Source organism: Esox lucius, chromosome 22 (genome assembly GCF_011004845.1).
Source record: "Esox lucius isolate fEsoLuc1 chromosome 22, fEsoLuc1.pri, whole genome shotgun sequence".
NCBI lineage: Eukaryota > Metazoa > Chordata > Actinopteri > Esociformes > Esocidae > Esox > Esox lucius.
The window spans coordinates 12,827,894-12,839,617 of NC_047590.1; the positions used below are offsets into that span (position 1 = coordinate 12,827,894).

The 11,724-nt window shown below is 40.3% G+C and overlaps 1 protein-coding gene across 3 annotated transcripts; it reads left to right on the forward strand.

Moving 5' to 3' along the window:
• Positions 1-2,361: 2,361 nt before the first annotated feature.
• LOC105019785 lies at positions 2,362-8,142 on the forward strand. Of its 3 annotated transcripts, none has more exons than XM_010886207.4 (10): positions 2,362-2,610; positions 5,238-5,525; positions 5,644-5,904; positions 6,392-6,490; positions 6,596-6,616; positions 6,708-6,728; positions 6,853-6,885; positions 6,965-7,039; positions 7,178-7,228; positions 7,363-8,142. In XM_010886207.4, the coding sequence occupies exons 2-9, from the start codon at positions 5,363-5,365 to the stop codon at positions 7,189-7,191; spliced, it is 687 nt and encodes a 228-aa protein (XP_010884509.2). In that variant the 5' UTR covers positions 2,362-2,610; positions 5,238-5,362; the 3' UTR covers positions 7,192-7,228; positions 7,363-8,142. The 3 variants fall into 3 exon arrangements, with proteins under 3 accessions (XP_010884509.2, XP_010884508.2, XP_010884507.2); XM_010886206.4 differs by having other exon boundaries at positions 2,363-2,743; XM_010886205.4 differs by lacking the exon at positions 2,362-2,610 and adding an exon at positions 2,800-3,284.
• The last annotated feature ends 3,582 nt before the right edge of the window (positions 8,143-11,724 follow it).

Below are 11,724 nucleotides of genomic sequence, written 5' to 3' on the forward strand. Positions count from 1 at the left end.
CCAATGATATAGCCTGCAGGGAATTAATTGTGAACTGTGACATAGCCTACCTGCTTCTTTTTGTCTTGTGGCCTGTTCTTTTGACTACAATCTGCACTTCCAAATACTTTTTGAATTCACAGACACATATGCTGGCATCATTTCATGATCCTTTTCTTTCACTGGTATTATGTTACAGAATTTAAACATGTATTCATTATTTATTGTTTTGTGTGTGCTTATGGGGTGCCTTCAGTTAATACTTCTAATAAAAAACATCAGGAATACAATCATTTACTTTATTCTCAGCACATTTCCAGTTTATGTACAGTGAGTATAGAAAAGAATCACCCCCCTTTAAAATAATCTCATATTGTTGCTTTGCAGCCTGAAATGAAAACGGACAAAAAAAATTTGTTTTATTCAGCTGTATTTACAACTTATGACATCCAAGTGAAAGATATAATACCAACAAATTAAAAAACAGAATCACTGAGTTGGAAAAAGAATCACCCCCCTCCCAAAAATGACTTGTAAACCCAACCAGGTGTAGTTAATCACCTTGTCAATAGCACACAAAGCCAATTGACTTTCAACTGTGATCAGCTGTGGTCATTTTGATTAGCTCAGCATGAAACAAGCTTTTCCTGAAGCATTTCAGTCCTTGGTAGTGCAACTGAAGAAAACAATCAACTATGGGTGGCAAGGCATTGTCAAAAGATCTCCGGGATAAAGTTGTGGACAGGCACAAGTCAGGAGATAGATACAAAAAAAAATCTAAGGCTTTATCAGTGCCTAGAAGCACAGTGAAGTCTATTATTAAGAAGTGGAAGGTATTTGGTAAAACACAGACCCTCCCTGGATCAGGACGTCACTCCTAATTGGATGAGCCAGGAGGAAACTGGTCAGAGAGGCTACCAAGAGACCTACAGCAACTCTGAAGAAGTTGCAGGAATTCATGACAAAAAGTGGTCATTGTGTGCATGTGACAACAATATCACAAATTCTCCACAAATGTGGCTTGTATGGGAGGGTTGCAAGAAAAAAGCCCTCAAGAAAGGCCACATGCAGTCACGACTGAGCTTTGCCAAAACGCACCTTGAAGATTCTAAGGCCATGTGGAAAAAGGTGTTATGGTCAGATGAGACTAAAATTGAATTATTTGGCCTCAATGCCAAACGATATGTCTGGCGAAAATCCAATACAGCTCACCATCCAAATAACACCATTCCTACAGTAAAGCATTGAGGTGGTAATATCATGTTATGGGGTTGTTTCTCTACAGCAGGGACTGGAGCACTTGTCAGGATATAAGGAAAAATGTATGGGGCAAAATACTGTCAAATTCTTGAGGAAAATCTGCTGTTCTCTGCCAGAAAGTTGTCAATGGGGAGATTTACCTTTCAACATGTCAATGACCCAAAGCACACAGCAAAACTAACCACACAGTGGTTGAAGGAGAAAAAGGTGAATGTCCTTGCATGGCTTAGTCAGAGCCCGGTCTTAAACCCCATTGAAAATATGTGGAATGACTTGGAAGACAGCAGTCCACAAACGGTCACCATTAAATTTAACTGACAAGGGGGTGATCCTTTTTCCAACTCTGTGATTGTTAAAAAAAAAAAAAATTGGTGTTGGTGTTGTATCTTTCACTTGGATGTTATAAGTTGCACTGAGTAAATACAGCTGAATGAAACAAAAACGGTGTCTGTCTTCATTTCAGGCTGCAAAGCAACATAATGTGATTATTTTAAAGGGGGGTGATTCTTTTCTATACCCACTGTTTGTGTGTTAATTAATCTAATTAGGAGACAGTGTATAGATGTGAATTTGCAACATATTATTGAAATATTTATCGCATATACTTTATTGCTAATATTGTGTGTGATATGTGTATTTTTTCAATAAAGGAGTTGATTTGAAATGTATTGGCACAAATAAGATATATATAAAAAAATATCAACGCACAAGAAAAAGCATGCAACAAGATTGAAATACTGGGCAGAGATGCACAGCAATGTAACATGGGCTTTAGGTTATAGCTTGACCATCCTTTAACTTATCTCAGGTTCTCTATTAATGATATACAGGCCTTAAGAATAAAACCTAAATTGACTTACTGTTATCTTCCTCAGAACCAGAGATCCCCAATTATGCACTGCTTCTCTATGGGCAGATTTACAGCTCACCTGAATTTCTAAAAAAACTGGACACTAATATTTATTCTGCTCATTCTCCTTAGCCTTTTGTTCAGCAATATTGTTTGAATGTTGGTACTACTCTAAACTCTGAGAACAAGACTTGTACTCTAAGTGATAGGTGTTAACAATGTACAATGCCACAAGGAGGCGCCAAATACTAAGTTTTACCATATTACGACCGTCGAATACGACTTAAGCAACTTTTCCAGAGAAGCGTGGAAATTGAATAATGCAACATTGTAATGGGCGTAGTATTTTACATTGTTAGAAGTTCAAGAAAGTGTAGTTGATAATTACTACTAGAGTAAAAAAAAAAGGTGTTAGTAACACGACTGTGGTTCATTAGCGATACGTTTTCCCTACTATTGGAAGCTGACTTTCACTTTTAACTTGGGATACGAAGACGGGCATTGTCCAGAGACACCAACACGTAATGTATACTATAGGCTACTAAAAATGCAGCGGTAAACGATTTTAAGCAATTATCAACGGAAGACTCATGAAAATGTCGATCACACTTCTGACACTCTTTCTGGTGGAAGCGACACTCTGCACAGTTTTAGGTAGGCTAACTATAATTTATGATTATCCATGGTGGTAATCGATGGGCCTGATGATAGCGGTTGGGGTAAATGTGATTGTTACGAAGAAAAAATTAAAGTAATAAAAAATGTGCGCTAATCCACACAGGTTAAAAATACTGCATGTGTAGGTTTCAAATGTACAACGGTGAAGTACACCGGGCGTGGTACCGTCCTTTTCGATTGGCATGGGCGGAAACCAAAAAAAGTTTTTCACGCGATTTATGCTACAAGAGAAACGGCTTGTACCGGTCTGAGCGAGTGCCTGGTACACAATGTATGCCATGACAATGTATGCTTTACATAATCTTGTTGCGCTGTGTAAGTGTACAATTTGTAGCGAATAGGGTGAGAGCCCGAAAGCAGCTAGGTTGCTGACTTCCGGTTATGATAATTGATTGTAGCTACGCTGAAAAGACGCCGAGTTTGAAAAATGTATGCGTGCCCCGTTTTGCTACGGAAACCTCATCCGCATGGTTCCCAAAACAGGAAAAACACGGCTATACTGCGTTTATGCAACGGGGTGAGAATGCCACATTGATTAGCATGTCTACCCAGATGTTTACAGGGAGAGACTAGAAGTAGACTCCGTGTCTAATTTATTAGGTACCGCGTCTAGTTCCAGGCCAGACCCCTAGTTACCTACAGGAAACCTGAATCATTTTGGGCCTGGATTTTCAAATGTTATTAAAGGAGCTAATGTGTGCCAGAAAAAAAATGACCACACATTACACCTCTGTTTCACTACTGCCACCTGCCGGCACCATTGACCACCGGAAGAATGGGTTAATGGAATCATGCTGCCTATGCCAAAACCAGACTATGCATCCTGACTGTCCTGTCTATACATGGGTTTCTACACACCAGGCAATGTTTCAGAGCTCTTCAGTATTCGGGTGTTGATGATTGCATTCCCACTGGAGCTTTTTTGTTTTTAAATTGAAATGAGTGGAATCTGTTGTGGTTTTCTACTGCAATAATCTGTGACTAGTGCCCAGGAGTTATGTCATGAGATGCTGTTCTGCACACCATGGTACTGCCCCATTATTCAGTGACTGCTTGAAGTCTGGAACGCACTGACATCCTCAAACGTTGGGTTGTGATGCTTTGCCAGGCCTTTACTGTAGCTGTCTTCAGTTGTTTGTTCTTGGGTCTTTGTCTTCAGCAAGAGAAATGCATGCTTGATCGGGTTGAGATCAGGTGATTGACACGGCCATTGCAGAATATTACACTTCTCTGCCTTAAAAAACTCATGGGTTGTTTTCTCAGTATGTTTTGGGTCATTGTCAATCTGTAAAGTGAAGCACCGTCCAATCAACTTCGCTGAATTTGGCTGAATATGAACAGACAATATATCCCTGTACACTTCAGAATTCGTCCGGCTGCTTCTGTCTTCTTTCACATCATCAATGAACACTAGTGACCCAGTGCCATTGGAAGTGGCCATGCATGCCCATGCCATCACACTGCCTCCACCGTGTTTTACAGATGATGAACATCATGAACCATTCCAAGCCTTCGCCATTATTTTTCTTCCCATCATTCTGGTACAGGTTGATCTTAGTTTCATCTGTCCAAAGAATGCTCTTCCAGAACTGGCGTGGCTTTTTTTTTTTTTTAATGTTTTTTGTCAAATTTGGCCTTTCTATTCTTGAGGCTTATGATTTGTTTGCACCTTGTGGTGAACCCTCTGTATTTGCTCTCCTGAAGTCTTCTCTTTATGGTAGACATGGATAATGATATGCCTACCTCCTGGAGAGTGTTCTTCACTTGGCTGGATGTTGTGAAGTACTTTTTCTTTACCATGGAAAGGATCCTACCATCACCACATTTGTCTTCCATGGACGTCCAGGCCTTTTTGTGTTACAGAGCTCACCAGAGCATTATTTTTTTCTCAGAATGTACCAAACTTTTGATTTGGCCTAATGTTCCTGCTATCTCTCTGATGGATTTTTTTTTGTTGCAGCCTAAGGATGGCCTGTTTCACTTGCATTGAGAGCTTCTTTGACTGCATGTTGTGGGTTCACAGCAACAGCTTCCAAATGCGAATGCCACACCTGGAATCAACTCCAGACCTTCTACTTGCTTAATTGATGAAGAAATAATAAAGGAATAGCCCACACCTTTTCAATAAACAGCTTTTGAGTCCCTCGAAAACCTTTTGAGTCCCTTACTTTGGGTCCCTTGAAAAAGAGGGGGCTACATATTAAAGAGCTGTAATTGCTAAACCCTTCCACCAATTTGGATGTGAATACCCTCAAATTCAAGCTGAGAGACTGTGCTTTCAGCCCATAGTCATTATTTAACTGTAACTCGAATATATTTTGGTAAACAGACAAAATAACAGAACCTCCGTCAGTGTCCAATTATGTCCAGGCCTAACTGTATACATTTTGGTGAATGGGGTGGTGTACCTAATAAAATGGCCATCAGTATCTGGTTCTCTGTTTAATGTATGACATTTTTGGGATTCCAGGTGAGAAGCTTTACAAAAAGGCAGGAGACGATGTGGTGTTGACGCCAGATAAGCCCAATATAACTGACCCCATTACAGAAATCCTATGGAAGCAAGGTCCTAATAAAGTGGTAGATTGGGATACAATGTTTGGACTGGCCATATATGGTAACTTTAAAGAGCGGACAACCCTGGACAACGCTACTGGAGTACTGAGCATCAAGGACATATCCAAAAAAGACAATGGAGTATATTCTGTGGAGTTTAACGGCAAATTGCTTGAGAAGAAATACACCTTATCTGTTATCAGTAAGTATGTACTGCCTACATGCTTGTCTCTGTTTGCGCCTCTTTTGTAGCCGATTATGTAGTGCCTCACAAGCCTTTTCCTTTAGTCTTTTGCTCTCTAACCCTCCTTTCTTTACAGAAGCGGTGCCGAAACCTCAAATCACATATTCCTGTAACCCTGACAAAACCATCTGCACTCTGACCTGTGAGGGTGACGCCACCGATGCCGAACCCGTCACCTACAGCTGGAGAAAGGGAGGGGTGGGGTTGGAGGCGTCAGACAACCAGCTGACTGTCAATGAGACTGATGACTCAGAAACCACCTACACCTGTCAGCTCAAGAATCATGTGAGCGAGGCCATGGGAGACTTTGTTATTGTACCGTTTGGAAATGACCCAGGTGAGAGGATACTCATGAAGGTTATACTGCCCAGTATACTGTTATAATAGTAGTAATGACGTGTGTTAGGTTGAATCAGGGATGTCGTTGAGAGGTGGGGCGTATGAGACGCTGGCTGAAAGGCTTCTGGGCTGGAATGGGATCATTTTATTTATTGTAGATGCAGTCTTATTGCGATGGACAAGATAGTTAATACCCTAACTTTTGGGCTGAATCCCTTGAGTTACCAATGAAATTCCAAGTTTGAAAACCAGTTATGATGGTGTGGAACATAAATCATAACACCATCATGCACTACCATGCAGAAGTTTGGGATCAGAAATGACATGACATTTCTAAGTGACCCCAAACGTTTGAACTGGTGTGCATATGATATAGTACACTGTTTTCGGGGACAACTTTTTGCACCAATTTTACAACCAATAGCCAAAAATGTCGGACTGTATCTGTAAGTGTTACTATTAAATGTATTCCTTCTTCATTGCAGGTGGCTGGTGGAACAACACCAGGTTCTTGGGTTTTTCTGTCTTTGTTCTTGCGGTCTTACTAGTTGTGGTGTTGACTATTATTCATAGATTTAAAACAGGTAAGGACAAATTTAGTTTTTTAAAATTCACCAGTATGTGTTTTGCCTCGCTGTGTTAAACGACTAAAATCTGTTGGTGCTTTTTTCTCCGTTTTTACATCGTAGGAGTTTGGTTTTATCAGAAAGGTATGTAGATTGTCTCTGTCTGTCATAGGTAGTAATGAGGATTAGTTAAAAGCATAGTAATAATTTATGTGTCTGTATTTTTATTTTTCAGAATCAATGCCATGGGAAGGAGGTGGGAAAAATGTTTAGGGTTATAATGCTTTCCAATAATCATGTCTTCGCACTGATGAGAGAAAAACCAACATGTACAATCAGTCGCATGTCTTTCTAAATGCTCCTCTGTTCCACATATCTAGACTTTTGGAAGAACCAGAACGAAGCGGGACCTCGTGAGTATTTCCTTCACTCACCTTAGAATAACTACAACATGTAAGCTGAAGCTTTACTGTTCTTTCTTCTGCTCTTCAGCCGCTGATGCATCCAATGGAGTTTCCTACTCCGTTGTTAATGATCCTGCGCCTAACGAGGGGACTGAGAATCCAGGTATGTGTGGTACCTAGCACCTTCCCATTGTATTTTTCTAGATCATAAGGGGTTTTAGCACCATCATGGCCGCTCTTCCAGGCTTTGCAGTAGGCCTAACAGGCCTTCACTGACCCTGAGGTGTATTTCATATTGCAGAGGAAAAACCATGAGCATCGGATGCTTTCACTAATGCAGTATAGCAGGCAGGTACGTTCGAAACATATAAATAATGTTGACCGCACCCACCGTCATTCCTTTCATCGTCAACTCAGTTTAGGCCCGACTCAGGCGAAGTGTACCAGCGTGTTACCAACTGTGTACTGTGTACTGATTTGCTCTAGTTGGGGTCTGTGTCGAAGAGGATCATGAGAAACAACCTGTGTAACCTAAACACTGGATGACAGAGAACACATTGTTACTTTACTGCAACATCAAATGACTCTTATACCCTGATCTGAAAAAGAGGTCAGTCCGAGTTTAAATGAAATGTCCTATACCTTACAAATAAGTGGCACCATTTGTGTTTTTATCATGAATTAACATTGCTCATACTGATACTGCATTCTAATGCTGTATACTAATACTGTGTGATTTGTTTAAAGCCTGCTCACGTTTTTACTCTGCCAGAAAGAGTGCCAGAACGATCTGCTTGGATCTGTGCTTCGTTCCCTAATAAAACGTGTTTACTACAGTACTTGTAAACCCTACAATGACAATCTTAAGATGTGTTTGCAAAACGAGTAGCTTACTTTACATTATCAATAACACCAAGAATCTGTTTTAACCCACTACATTCTAGCTGGACTGTAAATATCCCATAATATTATGTTGTTTTTACTTAAACTTTGTTTTCAATGTATGTACACTCTATGAAAAGAGGTGCTATCTAGAAACGTATGGTTCCCTATAGAACCATGTTCTGCAGAGGATTCTACATGGAATCCAAAAGGGTTCTCCTATTGGGACAGTGTACCTGTATGTTTTATTTATTCTTTTCGGTTGAAAAAATGAATGCCTACATTTTGTGTGTTTTGCTTGTTAGGAGTTTTTTGTTGTTGAATTTATAGGATTTAGTTTTTTAATGATTTGAGTATGAATACATTAAACATTCTGTTACCAATTCATGGCCTGATCCCACAGCTGTTGTATGCCTGCATTCTACCTTTCATTGTGTGGTACATTTCGTGGACAGTTGGATGGGGTCAATGGGGTCTTCAATGCCCTCTCCAGTCTCCTTAAAGAATGAATGCTTCACACAAAAAGGAAGGGTGTGGCTTAGTTGCAATTTATGACTAAAATGGACCGAACCTTCCAACGAGAAAGCATGTCTACCACTTGCCCAACCATATCGCAACGTTTATTCACATCGTTTGCCAAAAGGTTTGCTGCACATTAGCTCTGGAACAGTCATATTATAATTTTTTTGTCTAACATGGCCATTGACAGTGGTCGGGACTGAGTTGCTATGCTTTCATTGAGGACGGACAGGCTAGGCTATTCAGGAAGGGGAGAGTGCAAACAGTATAGTTGTCTTGTTAGTAGGAAGCAGGAAGCAGAAAAAACTTAAAATGGAAAGATGGACATTTATTCTTTGTTACTACCAGGAGGAGGCAGTATTAGGCCATGCATGTGCTCATTTGGCTGCAGACATCTTAGTTTCATGCCCATTGACTGAGAGCCTCTCGAACACTAAAGATACTTGCAGAGAAAATCTACACATTTCTGTTATACCGTAACAGCATGCAATAGTTACTCGGTCGGACAATTAAGCCAGAAGTGCACATGGCTACAGTATGATCATTAATGTCTTTCAATGGGAGTTGATGTTGAATGTCTCTTTCTCTTCACATTGTAGGAATCAGTGACAGCAATTCAGGTCTTAATTTTCAGCTGTTGACACAGTTCCACATGAGTGATTGACATGTACGCCCTATGTCTTGAAACGTTTAACCCAGACACTGCATTGTAACTTATCCTCCCAAAATCTTGCTAGGCAAAAGTTAAAATAAATATTAAGTTCCCATTCGGCTAATAACATTCTCTGTATCGTAGTGTCTCCATGGTAACATCCTGAGCATCATTCCATTATTCCGCAGCCCACTACTGAGCTAATCTAAAACCAGCATGGAGGAGGCAGAACTATTATTTTAACCCCTTGAAAAGGGAGTTTTTAAAATGTTTTAAAAAGATTCTTCCTCCTTCGCAGAATTCTACACCCGCCTGGTCTGTACATGTCATGAGGATTTAGGGGAGAATGGTTTGGTTTAGTAGCTGTTTGATGTATTTAAGGTTGCTTTGTGTTGAGTGGGAATATATTGATTCCGACCATGTGGAAATGCAATCATGTTAAATGAATCATTAGCTTTTTGCATATTTCATAACAAGTTATCAATTAAGCTGTGTGTGTGTGTGTGTGTGTGTGTGTGTGTGTGTGTGTGTGTGAATGAGGGATAGTGGAAAACAGCAAGAGAGGAGTGAGCGTAATAGACAGACTTGAATGTACAGAACGCAGCCTTACAAATGACTGTATTTGCTTAAATTGCATGCGATGTCGCCTGTCGTTGACATTTGGAGTAGCCATAACACAATTCAGCCCCCTTTCACCAGTAGCATTCGTCTCTCTAAAACTCAATGTATACAGGGAGATCTGGTCCGGCCGAGGGGCCGTGAGATTACGCAACCCGATTAGGCCACAGGAATCTGAGAGAGACCTCCCATTGTTCACAGACATGTGACAAAGGTCTAAGGTCAACTGCAAAGGCACGCCGACAGGGGGGCTGGCCGGCCGGAGTGCAGAAACACACAGAGGAAACCTTTCACGTCAGCGGTAACTTGGGGGATGTCTGAGATAAGCGCTGTGGCAAAGCAACACCGAGTGATGTTCATGTGTAAGCCAGAGGTTTTATAGAGGTTGCCTGGCGTTTGGTTAATTCGGCCGTGAGGTGGTGAGTGTCTAGAACTAGAGTTTGGGTGGGAATTCAGAAAAGGTCTGGAAAGGACTAGAAGAGAGAGAGAATGGAGGGCGTGCTGTAGAGAAAGGAGGACAGTGCACTCTACATTGCTCTGTTATTTGAAGAATAGGCCATAAGGATGAATAGGAGGCAATTCATGTGAGAGACAAGAGGAAAGGAGCAAATGAGGAGATTGGTGAAAATTCACTTGTTTGTAATTAGACATTCAAGATGGTCCTTCACTCTGACATTGTGAGACTCATAGTGAGACAGAAAGTATATTTTTTAGTATTGCTGCCTGTATTTAGTATTCATACTTTTTAATAGTATTGCTATAAACAATACTATAAACAAACTGTTTCATTCCAGAAAGGTCTGGAACCTTTCAACCAGAAAGGTAAAATGCTCAGTTGTAACCCTAAATGTTTCCTTTATTAACTTTGTTAGCCTTGCAAAGCCACCTGATCCCACAAGCTTACATTTAAATGCTACACAGGGATATGTATAGCGGTTAAATGTAAATTCACAGGATCTGGTGGCTTTGTATTGAAGCTGTTCCCTTCAGGAGCAATAATTCATGCTGAGATTTGGAAGTTGATGCTAATATAGAATTGAACATCTAAACACAAAGTACCCAGCCGAGTCGCCATGTCAGGGTGTTTTGTGTTTAGATGTTAAGAAACTGTGCAGCTCTATACACAAACAATAAATTAACCTCTTTCACTGATCAAAAAAAGAGTTTGGTAAAATATTCAAAGTTGTGCTGTTTGTGCCCTCATTCTGTTATCGAACTTTTCATAGTCACTGTTTTTGGGTAATATTTTCTGTGGAAAGTAGTATTTGTGGGTAAAGCTGCATGGTTTGTTTAACTTTGCAGTAATTGTTTTTGGTTTGAAATACATTTTTATGTGAAGGTCTCAGTGTAATTCAATATTGCCGTCGGCCAAGTCCCCATTTCTACCCATTTAATTTATATGACTGGGAAGTTGCAAAGTAGTGTTATTGAGAAAAAGAGAAAGGGAGAGCGAGAGCAAGAGCAAAAGGAGGGAGGAGAGAGTTCAAACTGCACAGAGCTTTCTTGTTAGTGTTGCCAAGGTCAGGTCATTTAGAAACCTCCCACACCAGGGACCAATAGTTAACCCCTTCCTTGGTACTTTTCCCACTTCCTAGTGTCTGTAGTTATAGGCTTTGCCTATATAGAAATGGAAAGCAACTATCTACTTACTAGCCCTTAGATATATTTGTCTGGTCGCTAAGAGCCAAGTCTTTATATATGGACATAAATGAGTCTATGAACCAGTAAGTATTTACTATATTTCAGCAGTTACTTCATCTAGGTTGAAAAATAACTCCTGAAATGTATTCATTGCTGAAATACAAACTGTTCGCCATTGTTATAATGTGGATATATGACTGCGAAGCAAGGCCCTTGTCCTCTACAGCACTCAGATCCTGAACACCCACAACTCACCCAGGGCCTCATTAATCCTGTTTGTGATACTCTTTCAGTTTTGAAACTCTGCACCATTCGTTGGCAACCTGTAGATCAACAGAAGGACATGTAAGCCAATTGCGCTTACCGTATAGCAACCATTGCATCAGGTGGCAGTGTATACATGGGTACAGTGGGGAGAACAAGTATTTGATACACAGCCGATTTTGCAGGTTTTCATACTTACAAAGCAAAAATCCAGAAAATCACATTGTATGATTTTTAAATAATTCATTTGCATTTCATTGCATGACATAAGT